Below are 22,793 nucleotides of genomic sequence, written 5' to 3' on the forward strand. Positions count from 1 at the left end.
ATATCATAAGTGATTGGATTAGAGTAAAACTCAGTTTTGACTACATCTCGCTACATTACCTAAGTTTAACGCTAATTTTCATTAACACTCCTATAAAATTATAAAGTGATTAGATTAGAGCAAAACACAAGTTTGACCGCACAGAGTGTTTGGTTAGCCATGAACCACGTTTTTCAACTTATAGGACCCATAATTTCTGCGTTGCAACCACAAGTTAAGCAAAAGCGAGCGTGACTTGCTTTTTGCTGAACACACACAGATGCACCAACATAATTAAACCGTTGATTTTTTTATTATAGAAAAGTAACCCTATTTTGCTCTTCGCGTGTCTCCTCTCTCATGGTTCTCCTCGCTCTTCTCTCCAATATGCCACAACTTTCTTTCTATTGCTATCGCCTCTCATTCCAAGTTCAAAGACCTCACACGCTCTCTCTTTCTTACATTACCCATCTCCGACCTAAATCTCTGTTCTAAACTAAAACCATATACTAGATATGCTGCTGCTGTCTTCTATTCTTTTCATGATGATGATGCTTACTAACCAAAAACTAAGTTGATTTGCTTCTATTCTTTTCATGGTGATGATGCTTACTAACCAAAAACCAAGTTGATTTGAAATATCCTAAAAATCGTTTAGCGATGATGGAAGATTACTGTCTTCTTGCTAAAAGAAGCATGGTGGATATTTTGCTGGTGAGATATCTAAACCATTAGTTTAAACTAAATTTATGGGCTTGCGTAATATCGTAGACCATAACATTCTTTCTATTGGTAAGAAAACCCGCTCAGGGGATGCAAAGCATGATGGATATACAAATAAAAAAAAAGGACCACTTTGTAAGCAAAAACTAAATATAGGGACTGAAATAGTTTTTTGAAAAATACACGTACTAAAATAAAACTTTTACAAAGCCTCCATTGCAATTCTAAAACTTTAAACAATGGCATGGGTTTGGTGAATGGCATGTTGTGATGAGGATAGAAGGTTTGAGAGAAGTAATGGGGTCAGAATAAATCTACAGGGCGAGCTGAGAATGGCCCCAGTGCGTTCTTTGCCGCTATTACTTTGCTGACCAGCAGTTTCCACTTAGCTTCGTCTTTCTTCGTTTGCTGCTGCATTTTCTCCTTGAAATGCCTATCAACAAGCAATGAGCACATCATTATGATACTGCAGCATATGCTTTCAACTTGTTTACCTTAATTACTGACAAGTCTATGGACATATCAGCTCAAGGCTGTGGCTTCAATCAAGCAAGAAGGATATATAATCTAACCTTCAGCAGAGTGATAAAACTAAAAACACAGAACACATGAGACTGATGGGATTGATTCATCTACTGGTCCATGGTACTGTTTAACAACTACAATGCAGAAACTTGGACTAATCCAGCTCAATCTCATATATTTCCATGCCTTGAAACAATTTCTTAGTATAATAACACATTGGAGGACAAATTTGGACACCCAAATTCCACAATAAATAGCATTGTGGCAAGTATAAATGATTTTTGAACTCCTTATTTGTCCTCTTTTAGTTTCTAATTTTCCCTTTTGTTCAAGTTTCATATTCACTTAAATGGATTTTGAAACCCTGAAAATATAGGCAGAGAGGCAAGATAATACATGGAAGTTCCATTCTTACCTACAAAGCGGGACCTTGCAGCAATCTGGGCCGTTGCACATGCGAGAATGCAGTTCAAGAAGTTGCCACATGCGTTTGCAGTGAACACAGCCCCTGGGAACCCGAGTCTTACAATTAGAGAAATGACGAACCAAGGACTCAAGTCCTTTGCAAGCAGGAAAGTTGCAGGGAACTTGGCTTCCTTTAAGCATTTTGTCACTAGGTCCAATTGTCCTACACCCATCCCTGCATATGTGAAGGAGAGCCTCCATTGCTTCATACAGTTGCAAGTACACTTTTCTCTCTTCTATTTTCCTCAACCTCTCTTGTTTTCTCTGAAAAGAACTGAAACTCAGATTCCATTATGTGAAATTGAACCAAGGAAAAGACTACAGCTTGTACCAGATAATGTAACATTGAATCATATACTAAAAATCATTACTCTGGATATGAATATTGACTTGAGGAAAAGAAAATGAAGGAAATAAGGGTCCAGAAGTCAACAGTAACTGCAAGACCAACCAGTTGCTACAGTAAATCCATGATATCAAGTATCATTAGGACAGCTTCCTTTTCAAATCAAATGGCAATTGGTTTACAAACATTCATTTGACTATCTAGAATAACAGGATTCTCACGCATAATAGGATTTAAGGCTTAAAAAATATGAGACTGGGAGACCTTAGTCAAGATAACCAGGTAGTCATTCCACTGAGGAAACATGTTACTAGATTCAACCATAACCAAGTAGATATTCCACTGAGAAACATGAAGCTCAACTAAACCGTCACTACAGACTAGGATGAAGAACCTTCTCCTGATTGGCATCAGAAGGCATTCCACTGAGAAGCAATTTTTGTGTCTTAGACAACTTGTTCTCAAAGGGACATCCATCATTTACCAGCAGTTAGTGTTAATGGTTCCCAAAAAGCTAAATTTACAGGAGTCCAATTTTAATGCTTAAATTATGCATGAGAAGATTCACTAGTTGCTACTTCCTCACCTTGACGTGGGAGTACAAAAATAAAAGAAACAAAAACCTTGCATGTGCTTGCTTTATAGCTGGTCATCGAAAGTCTAAACATGTGAAAATAACTCTGATTGCATGTAATTCTCAACAGCCTTTAAATGAGTAGCTGCACATTCTATTCATTGTTTGCAACAAAGATCAGGAACTGACTTACCGAATCTGCTTCAACAACAGATTCTACAAGCTCTTGTTCGAGGGCAGGGCTAGCACGCTTCATAACTTTCCAACCTTCAGTTGATGATATAGTTTTCAAGTCCTTCACAACCATACGAACACAAATGAGGGAGAGTCGTGGTGCATTGCAGCTCCTTGCTAACTGAAGCACGTCTATCACATTTTCCTTGGTCAGATAATCCTGCTCCAGAAAGTCTATACAAACTCTTTTCAGTGATGGGATCGAGTATGAGTGTGATAAAACCATCAGATGGAGAACGAACTTCTTCATCTCATCCTCTTCATAGCTGCACTAGCATGTCAAGAATGAATATCTTTATTTAAATCTGACCACCTTGGAATAATGAAAAAAATATACAGAAAACTGAAAGGGAAACATTTTCCTATCCATCCGTTCCAAACAGAAAGTAACAAGAAGCATTTAAAAAGAATACAAAACATTTTCTATTGCACCTGTGATACAGTACCAAAGAAAATCAATGATGATGAACACACGGTAAAAGGATACTCAAATATACCAGGATGAGTACAAAAACCGGATGAACATGTAGACGGCTTCACAAGGTACACCAAGAATTTTGATGTATCTAATACCATCTTTAACTTTTGAACGCTGCAGGATATTCCCTAGCACAGGTGATGAAATACTCTGAAAAAGGAAAAGTTACAGCTGTAAACTTTCAGCCACCCCAATGGCCCTAAATTTTTTAATGATAATAATTCAACCTCAGGTCTTTATTCATGAAAAAGATTACGAATGTTGTTATTTGTACTGCCTTTCTTCGTCTCAATTTAGAAAAGAAAACTTGCAACGACAAATCATTGTATATTCGGTAGGCACCACTATTGAAACACCCCAATGGATGCATCAGATTTAAAGAAAGAAACTTTTTGAAAGCAATCACCCATTTTATCTTTTATATTTAGATATACAAATAAAATTCCTTGAATCAAGCAGTTATCTTTGATGCAAAAAATGATACTTCCAAGCAAGCAGATATGTTCGGGAAGTCTAATTAACTTACCAGAACATTGCAATGAGCTGGAATATATGATTTGCTAACAGTGATAACGTATACATCTGCACCATATGCTTCCTTGAATAGCCTGTCCCATGCATCTTTAATTTCCCGTGGCACAGAGCAAGTCTCTAAAATCCTTTTACAATTGTTGGCTGCTTTAGATGTTTTATTAGGATAAGGTGGTGGCTTGGGGTAATTACAGGTATCAGACACAGAAGATGAGGGAGCTTCCAGCACATTTAAAACATTGGCTGATTTGATCTCCTCTATTTGCATATTGAAACATCCACCAAAAGATTCATTAGCAGCACAGAGCCAAGGAGAATCGACAACTGGTGAAGCCATAAGTTATTTATGGTTTCTGCTGAGTGAAAATAAAGTCTTGCTAGAAGATCTGCAAGAAAATGAAGAAACAAACAAGGTAAGTCTATTTTGCAAGTGAACACCAAAAACAATTTAAATGAAATGTAGAAAGGGTTCATCAGAAGCCAAAAAAGACAATTTAAATGAAATGTAGAAAGGGTTCTTCAGAAGCCAAAAAAGAAAAAAAGGAGGAGGGGGGGGGTGTTATTCAGCATTTACAATAAATATTAATTCTATGGTGGTTGTGTATGAAACTAATCCAAATACATCCAAATTTATAAACTGGCCAAGTGTTGTTTCAGGATATTGTCATACATCTAACAATAGGTCAAGATTACTTCACAGGGAATGCCAAACTAAACAATACACAAACCATAAGTTTAAGGTATTAGCGAAAAGGAAAAGAATCGTCGCAGAAATCCTTCCTAAGGACTCGAAGACCATTCACAAAGTTTCTTGAGATGTAAAATCAGAAATTCTTTGCTTGTAGTTGAGAAGTTTTCTCATTTTTTATTACAATCTATTCTCAGAAATCTTCTTGAGATGTAAAATCAGAAATTCTTTGCTTGTAATTGACAAGTTTCCTCATTATTTATTACAATCTATTCTCAGAAATCTTCATCAATAATCAAGAACATAATAACTGTAAGGTCCCATAAACTTCCACATAGATTAAAGAGACAAAACATGCAAGAAAGAATTGAACTTTTCTATATTCAATATAAACAAGAAAGAATTGAAAAGCATTTGGTCATCTAAGTAGAAAAGAAAATAATAGAATAAAGAATAACATGGTCTAAACATGATTATAAAATAAAGGTAGAAAGAATAAAGAAAGCATCTTGGACTAAATATGATTAAAATAACATAATTCGTTTAATAAAAAGACCATACTTTTTCAATATCCATTCAACTCTCCATAAGCAAACACAAAGCATATCCACCAAAAATAGTTCGAAAAGAACAAAACCCAGATCCAAAAATCCTAGCTTTATGCACTTCAGCTCTCACAAACAGCTGAAAATAAGAAAAAAAGTAAACTAAAAATTGCACTTTCTCGTACACAAAAGAAAATAAATTAAAAAAAAAGCTAAACAGAAAATTCAAACATTATCATCAAAAAGAAAAAAAAAATATCATAACAACAATAAGAAATGAACATCAGAGTCTTCTAGAATTGTTTCTTCATTTTCTTTTCCTGGAATTTTCTCAGCAACCAAACAGAACAAAAAAAAATGTTACCAGTGTCATACCTTTAATGAAACAGCAAATCTTCTCCAAAAAAAAGTGGAAGATTTGTCTGATATACACTATACAACTTGTATATACGCTATCACTGTATCACCGAAGTACCTGCCAAAAACAATTCAGGCCACAATCCGAACTCAATCTTTATAAGTACCTTTTCTTCAAAGGTTTAATCTTCCAGCCAAATGATTCAACAAAAACTTACAAACCTTCACGGAAAAAAGTCAGACAAAGAGGAAGATACGTTCTTGATCATTTGGGGATGAAAGGAATGAAATTTGTTATAAGAAGCCAGTTCTTATACTATACTGAGCTCCAAAAGAGATAAAGCCAGTTCTTATACTATACTGAGCTCCGAAAGAGATAGAGAGAGAGAGAGTTAAAAAGGGCTACAGTGGTGGCGCAGAAAGAAGAGGACTGGGAGGAATAAAGCTGAGAGCATAGAAGAGACGTGTGCCTATAACAAGAGGCACAAATGGTGTGCTAATTTCTTCTTTATTGAAGAATTTGGACAGGCTTTGAGGTTTTTTTTTTTCTTTTAAATTTGGACAGATTTAGTTAAGTTTATATTGGGTTTAACTACATTAACTGAAACTTGTTAAAATAATTGGGTTTAATTAAGTGAATATTTTTTCTGATTTAATTTTAACCTCGACCCATATTAAACTTTATGTTGTGATTCTCTTAAATAATATCATTAAACTAAGCCAAGTTTAGTAACTATATAATAAATTTATTTTAATATAAGAATAGATCAAGTTTTTATTTTTGAGCCTCTTCGTAAATTCAATCTCTTTTTCTTTATAATATTTCTAAAATTAGCTTAATTAGCTTAAGAGGAATGTTAATGAAAATTTTAAGTAATGTATTTGAAGAATTTATTCATGCAATTGAAATCTTAATGAGATGCAATTAAATATAAAGGATAGTTTTGGATGAAATAAGTATATCATTTTCTTAACAACCTTTTATTTTTTTCGAAGATTTTGGAAGGTTCATTAAGATAGCTATTCGAGGAGAGATTATCATTTTGGCATTATTAAATGTGATAATATATAAATATATAGTCATCGTGTATATTTGAAGTATGGAATATTTCAAGCAAGTCCATGGAGAGGGGTGGGGGGTGATTGTTTGAACTGTTAAGCTTCTAAGACCCATAATTTACGACGTCATAATTTAGATTACAGGGCATTAAACACCATCTAGCTTTGTAGGTTATTTTAAAAAATTAACAAAATAGAGATTATCTTATTAGATATGGTTAATGCTATGGATTAATTTATAATTTAATTCACTTGATCAAAATTTTATTTGATTTTTGAAAAAAATAAAAAGTGGTGATTTTATTGTGCAGCTCCATAATATATTATTTGTTACAATAGTTTTTTTTGTTTTTTTTTAATATATATATATATATATATTAATTTCATCCTTCAATATTTAATTTATTAAAAATCTAACTTTATGATTGTTATAACTTGCTTTCTACGTCATTATTTTAGTCTCATGACTTATATTATATATTTAGTGAGTTAACTCAATTGACTCGATTTTTTTTTGTTTATAATTGTCTTTTAATTTTATTATTCAATATTGAATTAATTAAGAATTAAGTTTTATGATTTGTTTTGATTTATTTTTTAAGAAGTTATCCTGATTTCATGACTTAGATCATGAGTTTTGTGAGTTAAATCAGGTAGATTTAGTTTATTTTATTATGTTTTTTTTATATTAATTTTTTTTAATCTCATCATTTAAAGGTAGATTTATTATGAATTAAATTTTATAATTTATTTTAAATTAATTTTTATGAGGTTACTCCAATTTTATGATCCAAGTTGCGAGTATAGCAGGTTAACTTGGGCTAACATAGGTTATTTTTTAATTTACTTTTTATAAGGTCATCTTAGTCTTATAATCTAATTCATGAGTTTGGTGACTTAAACCAAATTGTTTTTTTGTGTGTGTTTTTAATTATTTTTTTAATTTTATCGTCTATTAATATTGAGTTGATTGAAAATCAAGTTTCATAATTTATTTTAATTTACTTTCATTAGGGTTATCCTAGTTTCATATACTAGGTCATAGATTTAGTTAGTTAATTTAGGTTAACTCGAGTTATTTTTTCAATTTATTATTTAAAATTAAATTGGTTGAGAATTGAGTTTTATGATTTATTTCAATTTATTTTATATTGTATTATGATAATCTTATAACCTGGGTTTCAAGGGCAACAAATTAACTTGGGTTGATTTAAGTCAATACAATATATTATTATTTTAATATATTTTTTAAAAGGTTTCATCTTAAAATTTTTATATCAAAATATTTTTTTTTATTCAGATTACCTTTAGATATGTTAAGCTAACCAAATTATATCAGGTTAGTTTTTATATAATTTATTTATTTTATTGAAAAAATACTAATTATATTTATATATTGTTTTTATATTAAAAATAAATTTAATCCAACCCGTGATATAGTATATGATGATTGATCTAGTCTTATATAAATTGGAAAGTTTTTTTGGCAATAGAATGTAATTTAAGGATATCATCATCATGATTAGTGCAACAATTTTAACGTGGAGAAACTGTTGAAAATGTAAACTGAATCTAATCCAATTTTATAAGATCATCCCCTTCCTCTTGGATATGTGTTGATAATCCGATCTCCAAACTCTATTTCTAGCCTTTCATGGATTGTCCAAATCCAAAGTCTGGTGGATAGCTTTTAGTATCGAGTAATGCTAATGTTATCCAAAGTCTCGGATTCATTAGCGAAAACAATTCATTTAATGTAAGAGATTTCTATTTAACGCATACAATTTTTTGAGGGGTGAACTGGAAAAAAAATCAGAAATTAAGCCGTATTCTCGAATTTATGTAAATTGAAGGGGAAAAAAAATGGTAGATGCACTAAAACAATTTAATAAGTTCTATTAGATATTGAATTTAAAACTTAAAACCCTGAGTCATCTTATATTAACTTGACTAACTCGTAACATAAAAAATCAGAAAGCTCAAGACCCAATAATCTAATATCAAAGAATAAAATTGAACAAAGATATTGAAAAAATTTGAAACAACCAAAGTTAAATTTACTAACTCGTGGCCTGGGATAATATCATTAAATAAAAAAGGATAGCAAAAAAAAATAATTAAAATAACAAGGACTAAAATTAAATTTAAAAAAATAAATGAAATAAAACGTGAAGGGGAAAATGAAAAAGGAAATAATAATTAAAAATATAAAGACTAAATTTGGATAAAAAAATAAACGGAATAAAATATTGAGAGAAATTTTTTTAAAAATAAAGTACAAGATAAAAAAACAATTAAAATAATAAGGACCAAAATTTGATAAAAAAATAAATGAAATAATTTTTTTAGGGATAAAATTGAAAAAATGATCAAATTAAGAAAAAAATAAAAAAATAACAATTAAAAGAATGAATACAATATTCGATATAAAAATTAAATAAAATCAAAATTAAATAAAATGAATTTTTTTAAAAGATAAAAAATTTTAAAAAAATTCAAAACAAATAAGAATGAACAAAAAAAAGGGTCACAATCAAATAAATAAATAAATGAAAGGATAACTTTGAATTTTGGCTTAAGTAGTATTGATTCAAGGGAAGGAGAGAAAAAAAAAATTACATTAGTATCGAATTACCACGAATTTCACTACATATGTTATCTTATCAAATGCTATTACTGAATGTTTTGAATGATGAAATAGTCATATCAGATCTAATTTACTTGATTTAATGTGATTATTTGAATCAAAATATTTGGATCTGATATATTTGAGGTATTTAGATCTAATATAATTATCAAATTTAATTTATTTAAAAATGAAATAATTATCAAACTCAAAATAATTAAAATATTTTTTATATATTTAATATAAAATCAAACAAAGCTGCTACGAATACCATCAACATTGAAGCATTAAAAAAAATATGGATGCAAAGCCGGGTTTGCCTTCCTTTTCACATAGGCCTGTGAAGATTTTATACAGGAAATAAAACAGGGCCACGTCCAATCAAACACACGACCATTTGACGACCAGAGGGGGCCAAGAAATCAAAATCCTACACGTTGATGAGTTGACAGAGGACTATATATCTGTTAGAGAGAAGGACAAAGTGGGGCGGCCATTGATGACGCAGAGCTAGCCTAGGATTTAGGTGAGAGGGACAGGGAGGGGTGTTGTTGGAAAGTGAGATTTCTTCATGAAAAAATAATGTGAGGACGAGGCGAGGGAGAGGACTTCTTGTTATATTTTTAAAAAAATTAATTTTTTTATTTTTAATTAATTTTTTTAATTTTTAGATTGATATTAAAAATAAAAAATTATTTTAATTTATTTTTAAAAAATACTTTAAAATACCATTAATATACTTTTAAACACCATTAGCTATTTTAACCGCGCAAATAAAATCAAGATAATTTTAGTCTTGTTTATTTTTGTATTTCTAAAGTATTTTTTTAAAGTTTATTTTTTTTATTTTAAATTAATATTTTTAAATATGTATTAATATTAAATTTAATTTTATTAAAATAAAAAAATATTATTTTAATATATTTATAAATAAAAAATAATTTTAAAACAAATCATAATTACACTCTCAAAATCAACCCTGATGAGAATTATTTGCTTGCGGTCTTCATTGACGATAAGATTATAAAGTGTTTGGACATTTTACCTTGAAAAATGATAGGATTGGTGGAAAAATTTCATTCGTTAAAACTAAAAGTAGCTTTAGAGGCTAAGGATTAAAGTTCGTATAAAGTTAGCCCACTAATTGATATTTTCTTATTAGTCCTCATTTTGTACTTCGGGGCAGTAATTTTTTTAAATTAATTTTTTTTTCCTGTTTTAGATTATTTTTTTTAAAAATTTTTATATTATTTTAATATATTAATATTAAAAATAAAAAAAATATTTTAATATATTTTTAAATAAAAAATACCTTAAAAAATAACAATTAATATAATAACAAAAAATACTCCATTATTAATCTCAAGAGTATGTAATATCTCATTAGACTTTAAATTTGCTTGGTAAGGGTTATTAAATTGAGTCTCATAAATTTTAAGATTTTATATAATTATTAATTTAAAAATTTATAAAATTAATAAAAATATAAAATATATACAACCTTCCAACTTAAAAAATATATATACTCTATTATTTGATTGATTAAATGATGTAACCCGACAATGATATAGATTATTTAAATAAGTTATGGAAGACTACGTAAACGAATTTCAATCAGGAATGTGACCGCAATGTTCATTGAATTTGAATCATTAAATTCAAATTTTTAGTGCACGATAAAAACTAAAATAACTTAGTTTCTTAATATTTTATTTCTCTCATTTAATTTAAGTCATTAAATACAAAATCAACGGTTGAGATTTGAAACATTACTAGTTATGTTCGCTCAAAAACGTGATGGGGTCCGGTCCCATAAAAGCAAGCACATCAACTTTATTAATTAAATGCAATAAAATGCATAAAATATGAACAATCCAGTACAATGTTCTAATTTAAATTCAACCTTCCTGATTGCCATGGGAATTGTAACTGATCAATATTTGTGTGATGGTACCTGAAGTAAACTCCATCTTCTTTAGCAACCGTGAGTTGGAGAAAAAATAATAATTTAGATATTGGGAATGTGTTAAAAAAAGAGAGAAGATTTTAGCTATGAATTCAATAATATTTTAATTTAATATTAAAATAAAAATATATTAAATTAACATAAATGATATGCAAGATTTGAAAGGATAATATATTAAATTAACATAAATGATATGCAAGATTTGAAAGGATAATTTAGAAAAGAAAAAACACAAAGTATAAAATTTAATATTAAAAAATAAAAATAATAAAAATTAGCACGTAACTAAAAAAACTTTAATAGACTCGAGTTAACAAAACAAATTTATAATATAAGTGATGCACAACATCAAATTCAAGAAAACACATGATAATTTTTTTATATGAAATATTTTTTAAAGAAATTATGTTAGCTACGTATGGATAAGATAACAAAAATAGATTATTGATAACAAAAAATGAAATTTTAATTTTTTTAAATTAAGGAAAAAAATATTAAGAAAAAAAATAATTACTTGAACATTGTGAATGAACCCGTTAAATATGTGACACAATTCATGAGCTCAATTGGAATTAATAATTTATTTTATTATTTTTTATCTAAATATAAAATTACAAAACTTTAAAGAAAAAAATCGTGTCAGATAAGTGGATCTTCAAGCCTAGCCCACACTCCTATGTGTTTTTAAATTTGTTAACGGGATAGATAACTTTTTTTTAAATAAGATGGTGGGCAACATATTAATAGCTTTGTGTGAATTTAGCAACTAGAGATTGTTAATAAAAGATGGTGTCGATTTGTTTTTTATTTGATAACTTATTTTAATTAAAAAAATATCTAAAAACCAATTTAAATACTTTGATAAATATATCCACGGTCTAAATCTCTCCTAAAAGACAATTTAAAAAATAAAAATAAATTCAAATTAAAAAATACTCATGCGACCACATCTGCCTTGACAAGGAGAAGGAAAACAAAACCTAGGTGAAACTCTTCTTATAAATTGAAACTCATTGGTACTAATTTAAATGGTGATCAAAATCATTATTAATAACTACTTTTTTTCTCTACATGGAAATTTTGCGGTCCTCTTTCCATTAATAAAACATAAAATAAAAATAAGGGAAATAGACTTTAATATCAAAATTAAATTTTTAAAAACTAAAAGAATAGATTACCTATAAATAAAAAAATATAAGGCATTAAAATAATTTTTTTGTATGAAATTTGAAGTAATCACCTATTTTATTTGCTTTTTTCACTTTGTTTATCTATCTTACAATCCAATTTTCTCTTAAAAAAACATGCAATTGGATGTTTATTAGATTTTAAAAGAGAATTCAATTGTGCAAAGAAAAAACTTGAAAATAAAATCAATTTTTTTAAATTATTATTTTAATTCACAATTATTGGTAAGAGGATAAACAATGATTTTAACTATGAATTAGTTATTATTAGATAAAAGATTATAATCATTTTCAAAGGCATCTAAGATAGCATGATGAGTGAGACTTGATTGTTAAAAACACTTTTTTTAACAAAATACAGAAGATACAATATAAACTCGACTCGTAAACTTGAATTATAAAATCATAAAATTATAAGTAATTTTTTTAGTTAATTATATATTGAAAATTCTAGTTAAGAAATTATATTATTTTAAAAATTGATAAAGAAAGCATATATCATTATAATTAATGAGTGATCTAAATAAAATGAAAGAGATAAATAATATGAATTAAGAAATTAATGACATTGATAAATAACATGTCTTTGAACAAAACTTTCCAATATACAAGGGAATCACCGAATGGCAATAAATACATAAGAACATGGTAAAAACTTGATTGTTCAATCATAACAAGTTGTAATGGATTTGCTTTGGGTTGCAAGGTAATAAACTTAAATTAATAATTAACTAATATAAATCCATTAATAAAATAAATCTTTAAACAATGTCTAATGTGTCAGAAGAAATCCAAGTTAAAAATAATTATTCAATCTAAAAGTTTAAATTATTAGTTAAGGTTTTAAAATATAATTTATATTTTAATATATTTCTTCTAATGAAAGCTTTTTGATCTTAAAACTTATACAGGTTCACATTACCTTATATTTAATTTTTATCAAATAACTGTAAATAGTAAGATTTAAATTCGTGACCGTTTAGTCATCCTTAATACCATATCAAAAAATTATCTTAAACCGATATTATAAATTTAGTAAACTCATAAAATCAGACCGAGTTTACTGATTTAACTGATTTTACACGGGTCAGTTATAATTTTACTAATTTTCAAGTTTTTAATTTGATTTTATATATTTGATATATACTAATTTTACATGAGTCAAGTATAATTTTACTAATTTTTAAGTTTTTACTTGACAACTATGTCCTAAACCTCCACTGGCCTCATATGTTAAAATTTCAAATTCTCAAAAGTTGTACCATAAATATGACATTTACCAAATTCTATATTAAGCATAGATGCATGGATTCAACGAAAAAAAAACATTATCTTATTAACACAAAAAACTTTTATTTTTTTCTATATTAAGAATATTGCTAAACTAATGGGAAAACAAAAGTACCAGTAGTGATGATTATCCAAACACAACCGACCCTTGAGAATGAATATGTGCCATAACTCCTCCCAAAAATACAACTCCTCCCTCTTTTCCACACTCATTCTTAATTTAATCTCCATTCCTGTATTCAAATATTTTTCCATTCACACCTTTTTTAGGTTTTAATTCATAGTTCAGGAACTTATCAAGTGAAATATAGTTATATTCATTCAACAGAAGCACTCCTAAGAACAAAGGCTATTAATTCAAAACAATGATGATCTAATTCTTTTTTATTTTCAGCTTTGATGTTTTTTAACTTGATTGAAGCATAGTAAAAAAAATTAATTAAGAAAAAAGAACCGAAATAAAATAAAATAAAATAAAATTATAACTTAATATAATTTTTTTAAATATTGATCCAAAAATAGAAGCAGAAGAAAAATATAAAGGGAGAAAAACAGGTACAAAATAAGAAAAAATGATGTAAAATATAAAAGCTCCACTCCAGTTTCGATAAGAAAAAATTAAGGGTAACGCATAATAATCAACAAAAAAAAAAAACTAAAATAAACACAATATTCTGGAAATATACCCAATGAAATCAATTAGGTAAGAAATCACGAAAATCAAAGTTAATGAAATGAGGAAGGACTGAGCCACTGAGAAGATGAATTTGAAAAAAACGGAATTGATAGGACTATAAGAGGTCTTTTGATCGGGAGAGAGAGCATTTGAAGAGGATGGAAGAATGGAAGAAAAAAATTGCTGACTGTTGTGCTGAGTTTGAGGACAGTGGTCATTTCAAAATTTATGTATTTATTGAAAGTTTTGGTTAATTTGTGAAAACATTATGTTTTTAATGTTTATTCTGAGTTAACCTGTTTTTATACGAATTTAATCATACTGATTTTTAAATTTTAATTTTACTTTTATATGTTTTATGTGTTTTAACTCGTAAAATTAAATGATTATTACAAGTTAAAACACATTGTTAACAACCATGGACTTGATATCTGCCTTCGCAGGTTAAAATGAAGAGACTTATGGAAGGTGCCAACACAAAGGGCAATAGGATGCCTTTTATTTATATTCTAGATTGATGGCTCGCGTGAAGTCATAAGGCGAACTAATTTTTTTAAAACAGGAAAAAAGAGTTAAAGGAGATACTTATGCTTTTTTTTAAATAAAATAAATTTAATAACTAGGTTAAATCTTGATTAATTTAATAATATAATAAAAATATAAAATGACAAAATAAAAACTAAAAACAATGTCAAATGATAATATTAAAAAAAATAAAACAAAAAATATTTTAATTCCTATTAATTTTTCAAACCGTGACCTGGATTATTAGACTAGAAGCACTATAAATATAAAAATTATGAGGGTTAAAGCTACACAAAAAATCCAAAATAAAAACAATATTAAAAAAAATGAGGGTTAAAATTGTAATAATATAAATAAATCAAAGTGAAACAATAAAATTTTAATTTGAGAGTTAAATTGAAAAGATAGAAACATTAACAAAATAATAAAAATCAAAATGATAAAAAAAAATAACACACTATAAACTTGTATTAATAGATGAAATTAAAAATAATGAAACTTTTATAAAATGATTAAAAAAAAAATAACAAATCATAGGAATACAAATCAAATCTAAAACATCATAACATAATAACAAAATTTTTCTCTTTTTTTTTAAATCAAGAATTAAAAAGTAAAAAAATAAGATTTTAGAATAAAAGTGAAATTTTTAAAACTACAGAGATCAAAAGTCATCAATTAGAAAGTAGAGAGATCAAAGTTTACTTTTCACGTCAATCTTGGAATTACTACCTAGTTTTCTTTTACTTTTTTTTTTTCTTGACAATCTATCTTTGAATCTTGTTATATTTTAATAAATTAAAAGTAATTACTTATTAATTTGATCACAAAAAACCAAATCACAAAAAAAACTCAATATCTATAATGAAAAAATAAAATCATAGACATGAGAGATAGCTCAACTAGTTAGTTCTTAATTTTTTTTTCAATAATTATGAATTTGAATTTCTTTAAAACTATTAAAAATTTATTAAAAATTTATATGATCATTAATTTTAGAATATATAAAATTAATTAAAATATATATAAATTAACTCAAATATTAATATTAATAATAATAAAAAAAATCATTGCACGGTGAAAAGGGCAAGGCTGCATAATATTTTGAGCCACACTAAATCCACCATGTTTTTAATTTCTTTATAATGTTTAACATTCACTATATTAATCTTTTTAAAATATTTTGAATACATAAATAAAACATATTACACATGGTTTGGGATTTAGCAAAAATTAGAAACAAATAAACTACTATTATGTATCCTGTAGCGGTCGGTGATTTGCATCACAGGAGCAAAAAGCTCATTTGCGTCACAGGAGCAAAAAGCTCACATCAAAAGTCGGTGAAAAACAAGTTTTGAATTGCTTTCTGCCACATAAAACCACAGTCCAACACACCTCCTCCACATATGTTTTTATGTTAATATTTATATATAAAATCAAACAAAGATGTTAAAGAATATATAGCATGAGAGGAATATATATTTATGTATATCAGAGAGACGAGAGAAGGACAAGATGGGGCGGCCATTCTCAAAGGCATTAAAGACAGCATGAGAATCATTACCCTGGGCAACATAACACCAGAAAAGCACCAAGATCATCATCTTTAGACAACGTGCACATGATATCTGCCTTCACAGGGTGAAATGATCGAGCCAATTTAAAAAATTATGGTTATGATTATTTTTTAAATTATTTTTTATTAAAATATATATTGAAATAATATGTATTTTTTTAAAAAATATTTTTGAGATTTGTGCATTAAAATAATTTAAAAATACCAAAAAATATTAATTAAAAAAATAATTAAATTTTTTGAAAGTACTTTTTAATCACAAGAACAAATCAGACCAAGAGCCTCATGAAAAGTGCCAAAATAAAGGACAATAACTCTTTTTTTTAATAAGTAGAAGAGTGCACTTACGAGTCTCTCTTATGGTCAAACATGTTATTCCATCATGTTATTGGATATGCCGTGATGTTCCTTTCCTCCTGATTAGGTGGTGGTTGAGTGATTTGTTTCGTATTTTCTCTCTTTGTTTCTTTTATTTTATATATAAATTGCATATTAGTTTCTTTTGTTTTTAATATTATTATTTTGGACTTCTTTCTTTTAATTTTTTTTCTTGATTTAATATAGAAGTTATGTTTCTTTTCAATTTAAGCCTTCAATTCAATTTATCATATATTATATTTTTTATATTTAATCCTTATTCTTTTGGTTTTTAATTTTTCTTTCTTACTCCATTTTAAGATTTTTTTATTGCTTTTCAATTTCACAATTCAATTCAAGTTTATGGTGTATTATTTGTTTTTCAATTTTGTTATTATTTTTAGTTTTTTTCCTTTTTATTTGAGTTATTATTTTTTCAATTTAACCCTTCAATCATAAATTTTTAGTTGCCCTCTAATTTATCTTTTATTTTGATTTTAACCATCATTATTTTATTTTTTTAAAATTCTAGATTCTTTTGTGTTGTTAATTTTTTGCCCATTTTATTCTTCAACGTTAATTTACAAGGGATTATTCTTCTTTATTTATTTTTTAATGTATGATGCTTTTAATGTAATAAAATGGGTCACGAGTTTGAAAAGTTAACATGAGTCGACACTCTTTTTTACTTAATTTCTTTTGTGGTTTTATTATGCAACAAATGTTTTTTTTTCTTTTACATTGCCTTTGTGGTTTTTTTTTGCCAGTCAAGTTATCTCGATTTCATGACCTAAATCACGAGTTTGACACGTTAACCTGAATTTGCTCACCTCTTATTGCACTATCTCGGATTTACTTGGGTCAATCTTTTTTTCTTTTTCTTTTTAATTCAATTTTGTTCTTCCATAGATTTTTTCCCTAGGTATTGTGAATTTTTCTAAAAACATTATTTTTTTTTATTATCTAATTAAAATAAAACCAACATATTAATCACATTCAATGATATAACATAAATGATTAATTTCTCTTATTTCTTTAAACTATACTTGTAGCACCTTATACATAAAAAAATTGAACCCCGTAGCTTAGCCTCAACCCATTATTAGAGTGTGTATGTTTATACAAGACATTTACCTATTATAATTAAATTTTATTTATTCAAATATTTTTTTTATTTAATCAAACTATAATAGAAAAATACACACACATTAAATTGTTTGGATAAAATAAAAAGAAAAAAAATTATGCAAGGTTGTATGTATCATAAATATTATTTGAAAAAGATATTTTCATCTTAAAAAATAAATTTATCTATACAAAAGATTAAAAAAAAACTATAGATGAATGCCAATGATGTTAGTGCCACAATGAACTTATCAATCGACAAATGTCAAGTATATAATTGATGCTTGACATGTAAGAGTTAGATTAAAGGTAAATGAAAAAGAGATTGCGACTCAAAAAGAGATAGAAAAGTGCACAGGAAAGTCATGGAAAGAGAGATGGGGAATGGGATTAGAAGGAATTTAGATAAGTGGAAGAAACTAGTTAAAATGACATTAGATGAAGGTGGAAGCTCTAATAAAGAATATTAAAGATTTTATAACAAAACTTGCAAGCAAATCCAATAATTCCATGGAGCTAAATGGATAACAATATCCAATAAATCGATACAATCAATAAAGTTTAATATTTTAGTGAACTTATTATCAATACTAATAAATACATAGTTGTATTTTTATTATTAACGATCAAATTGATATGAAGAGTCAATACAATCATTTGGTGGATCTGATAATTTTGCTGGATTATCCTTATCATCATCTTCTAGTATATGTTGTAGGGTGAGAAAAGGCCTAGGAGGCATTTGTAAGGATTCAACATCTGCCTCAAGCATCTCTACAACTTTATGCATTGAGGGATGATCATTAGGTTTCAAGTGTATACACCACAATGCCACCATAATTATCTTCTTTATAGTTTTATTCTCATATTCTGTGGTGTTTTCTTGTATTTCTATGTCCTTGCCTGCACCAACTTGGTCATAAACCCACGAAGGAAAGTAAATTTGGCTTGAATGATTTGCCAATGCATTCATGTTCTTCCTTCTTCCTACCATGTCCATCAATAACATTCCAAAACTATAGACATCTGCTTTGTAAGAGACACCTTTAATATTTTTATAAAATAGTTCAGGAGCCATGCATCCTATTGTTCCTCTGGCAGCACTGAGGGGCACAATGTTACTAGATGTTGGGTATAATTTTGCTAGTCCAAAATCTGATATTTTTGGAAAAAACTTTTCGTCAAGCAAAATGTTATGCGGCTTGATATCAAAATGTAAAATTTGCATATCACAACCTTGATGTAAATATTCAATGCCACGAGCCACCCCAAGAGAAATCTCATATATTCTCTCATTGTTTAGTGGGACGCTACCTTGCTTGGAAAAAATATACTTTTCAAGAGACCCATTAGGTATAAATTCATATATAAGAGCACGCTTCAATCCCTTAACTGTGAAGCCTATGAGTTGCACGACATTGACATGGTGGATTCTTCCAATTGTCGCAACTTCGTTGATAAAATCTTGTTCATTGGCTTTTGACTTGCTCAATACTTTAACAGCTGTAAAATGACCACTGCGAAGCTTTCCTTTGTATACCAAGCCAAAGCCTCCTTCACCCAACTTGTGTCTAAATCCGGCTGTTATCTTCTTAATCTTTGAATATGAGTATCTTATAGGCACGAGATCATTATCATGGCTTTGCAAGAATTTTTTAATATTGTCATACATTGATAAATGCCTTCTTCTCTATTTGTAGATCAGTAAAATTACGAGACATGAAAACCTAGAAAGGAATAAAAGTGCACGATAAATCCCTGTGTAAAGACATCAAACAACCAATCAATGTTAAAAACAGATACATTGTTTGTTGTTAGATTTCCATATCAGCACTTTATTATGAGTAGGAGTCCTTCTGTTTTAACAGCTTAAGCATATTTTTTTCAAACATCAAATACTTAGCTTCTTTTTCAACCAATAAAATGAACCATACAGCATTTTAAAAATACTCGGCCAATTTGTATGATTAAAAGCTTTTCTTTCCATTTCATTGAAATCATGATTTATAATTGAAAAGACTATAACAATGTTAATAAATAATAATTTGAGGTAAGAAATAATAAAACGTTGATTTGCATTTAAAACAATGAAATAGTTAGGAATCGATAAGAAGTATTTACATTTTAAGGACTTATTTTTAACAACTAAACTAATGGAAATGAGCAAAAGGTAAGGGATAAAACGTAAAGTACTTACCAATGAGGAGAACTAACGTAATGAGCAAAATTGTGAGAGTGCTTAGTAAATTTGAAGAGATGGTGCCCGTCATGTAATGACCATTTTCTGCCAAATAAAAACAACATGGCCATAAACAAAAAAAACAAAAACCTTAAAAGCATAAACAAATATTAAATAAGTAAGACTTAAATCCACAAACGATTATGTCCACTCTTTAGAGAAAGAATCATTGAAATATCAACTTAACATCCTGCTTGTTAAGAGGTGAAGGCTCGAAAAAGTTAAATGGGTGTATCATCTATTTGGCATTAAGAAACCCAGATATGAATGAGAGAGAACTCTCCAATTCTTAATAACGTCACTGAATCCATCCTTTCCTCGTCCATTTTTCTTCACAAACATAACCTAAGATTGTGCTTTACAGGGATAATGGATTAGATAAAGTAGAGGGATGAAGAAGAGAAATGATTAATGACTTATCATTAATCTAATTATTTGACTAATGGAAGAGCAAAAGAATGAGAATCAATTCATCCAAACCGAAAACTACTATACTCATTCTTTCCCTCTCATCCATCCAAAGGAGTCGAAGGAGAGGCATTAATTAGAATCCATCTAAATTGAAAGGTTTGAGACTAATATTCAATCATTCCCAGTATCCTTATCCTACTTTCTAAAGGATGTATACATTCAATCCCTCTATCCTACTCGTTTCCCTCCCATCCATCCTCCTTCTAATTCCTACTAACAAATAGTTTATAACTAAGACAAAAATAGTTTTTTAAAAATCACTTTTAAAATATTAAAATTCATTTGTTTGTTTGATATGAAAAAAATTGGTAAAAAAAAAATACTTTTCAATTCAAAATATATTTGGTTTGGTTTTTAAGAAAGTGTTTTTTTTTTTATTTTAAATGGAAAATAATTTTCAGAAATTATGAAAAGTTTAGAAATATCATATTATTTACTGATTATATCAAATTTTGTTCTCAAACTTTTAATTGCTATATATTTTATTTTGAATCTTTTTTTTTCCTTCAATTTTATCACTTATAATTTGATTTAATTTGACTTTTTTATTAATTTTGGTCCTTATTTTTATGATTATTATTATTTTTCTCTTATTTTTTAACTGGAATTTTTTATCAATATAATTTATTCCTTATTCTTTGATTGTTACTTATTTTATTTGAAATAATTTATGAAATTATAATTATAATTATTTTAGTTTCATTATCTTTTAATTTTTTTTTATCTATTAGATTTAATCTTCATTATTTTGATTATTATTTATTTTATTTGAGTCAATTTATAAAATTAGATTTTTTTCAATTTTATTTTTATTCAACTTTTTAATTTATAAGATTTGTTCCTCATTATTTTAATAAACTTTTAAAAAATAAAACATTAATAAGTTATTTTCCAAGTCATTTTTTATAACATAATCAAATATTAAAAAGTATTTTTCAACTTATTTTTTATGACATTACCAAACATTGACAAATAATTCACTTTTCAAGAAAATCACTTAAAAAAAACTACCTTCCAGCAAATAAATGAAGCCTTGATGTTGCGCGTCCATGTGTGACATATATCCGACATAAAATTTATTTTAAAAAATGTTTAAGACAAATGCCATTAATAGTTATTTTGATTGTAGTTTGTGTATATATGTTAATGGTTTATGGATATGTCATGTGGGCAGTTTTCAATTCATCATCACAATTCCGCAAAAATTTACACATCATACGGTAGCAATAATAAGATGAATGGATCATATTAACCCCAATTAAGGAAAAGAAAATTTTAAGTGAAATCTCTATTTATAGTAATTTTTCCTAATAAGGTATATAAAAAAATAATCCTTACTTGTGACCAAGCCGTATTCCAAATACCGTTTTCCTGTTACAAGGTCAAATGGTCAATGTTTCCTTTTCATATACCACTATTCATGACCGATGAAATGCTTAAGGTAAATTTATGAAACCATTTTTTTAGATTATTTTTTTAGTTGAATATTAATAATAAAAATAATAAAAAAAGCAAATTAACTCACCTTTGTCTTGATCAAATGTCAGCCAGACATCTATATTCACAAGGAAAAAGAGAACTATTGTCAGCGTGCAAAATCTCGATAAAGAATAAATAACAAGCCATGATATGCATTGCAAGGAGTCCAATCCAATGAAGCCACAATCAATGAGACATCAATAGTCCTCACCTTGTAAATACCAGGTTCTTCGCCCTAAAAAAACAGTAGTGACAGTGTTAAAAATATTTTAATATTATTTTATAAATAAGTTCTAGAATTAGAAGTTTCTTGCACCTCATTGTTTTAGAAAAAACAATTGAGTCGGGGTGTTAATTTTTCTTTTATGAAATTAGGCTACCGTGTCATTTATTTTTATTTTTAATTAATGAGCATTAATTAGAAGGGTATCAAGTAGGTACACATACCCGAAAATCATATTGATAGAAATGATTATTTATTTATTTTATTTATTTATTATCTCATACCTTCCTTAATTCTCATTTTATGTATATTTTTTTTTATTTACATGGGGTGTCCGGGTCAGTTTGCGTGCATCACGACTAATCTTCATGGCCCAATGAATACCCTGCAAACCTAGTAAAGTAGGTACACATACCCGAAAATCATATCGATAGAAATGATTATTTATTTATTTATTTTATTTATTATCTCATACCTTTCTTAATTCTCATTTTACATATATTTTTTTTTATTTACATGGGGTATCCGGGTCAGTTTGCGCGCATA

At 27.6% G+C, this 22,793-nt stretch overlaps 1 protein-coding gene and 1 pseudogene across 5 annotated transcripts; both read right to left on the reverse strand.

Moving 5' to 3' along the window:
- Positions 1-843: 843 nt before the first annotated feature.
- Positions 844-5,782, reverse strand: LOC105108975 (BTB/POZ and TAZ domain-containing protein 3-like). 5 transcript variants are annotated; one of them, XM_011003514.1, is made up of 7 exons: positions 5,668-5,782; positions 5,464-5,563; positions 3,851-4,241; positions 3,344-3,474; positions 2,806-3,112; positions 1,643-1,956; positions 844-1,135 (listed from the first exon to the last, which is right to left on the reverse strand). In XM_011003514.1, the coding sequence occupies exons 3-7, from the start codon at positions 4,190-4,192 to the stop codon at positions 1,006-1,008; spliced, it is 1,224 nt and encodes a 407-aa protein (XP_011001816.1). In that variant the 5' UTR covers positions 4,193-4,241; positions 5,464-5,563; positions 5,668-5,782; the 3' UTR covers positions 844-1,005. The 5 variants fall into 5 exon arrangements, with proteins under 5 accessions (XP_011001816.1, XP_011001818.1, XP_011001817.1 ...); XM_011003516.1 differs by having other exon boundaries at positions 5,703-5,771; XM_011003515.1 differs by having other exon boundaries at positions 3,851-4,243; positions 5,467-5,782.
- A 12,507-nt stretch (positions 5,783-18,289) lies between these two features.
- The window catches only part of LOC105108979 (probable receptor-like protein kinase At5g39020), a 6,017-nt pseudogene continuing 1,513 nt past the window's right edge, over positions 18,290-22,793 (reverse strand).

The sequence above is a fragment of the Populus euphratica genome, unplaced genomic scaffold (assembly GCF_000495115.2).
Source record: "Populus euphratica unplaced genomic scaffold, PopEup_1.0 scaffold237.1, whole genome shotgun sequence".
Classification (NCBI taxonomy): domain Eukaryota; kingdom Viridiplantae; phylum Streptophyta; class Magnoliopsida; order Malpighiales; family Salicaceae; genus Populus; species Populus euphratica.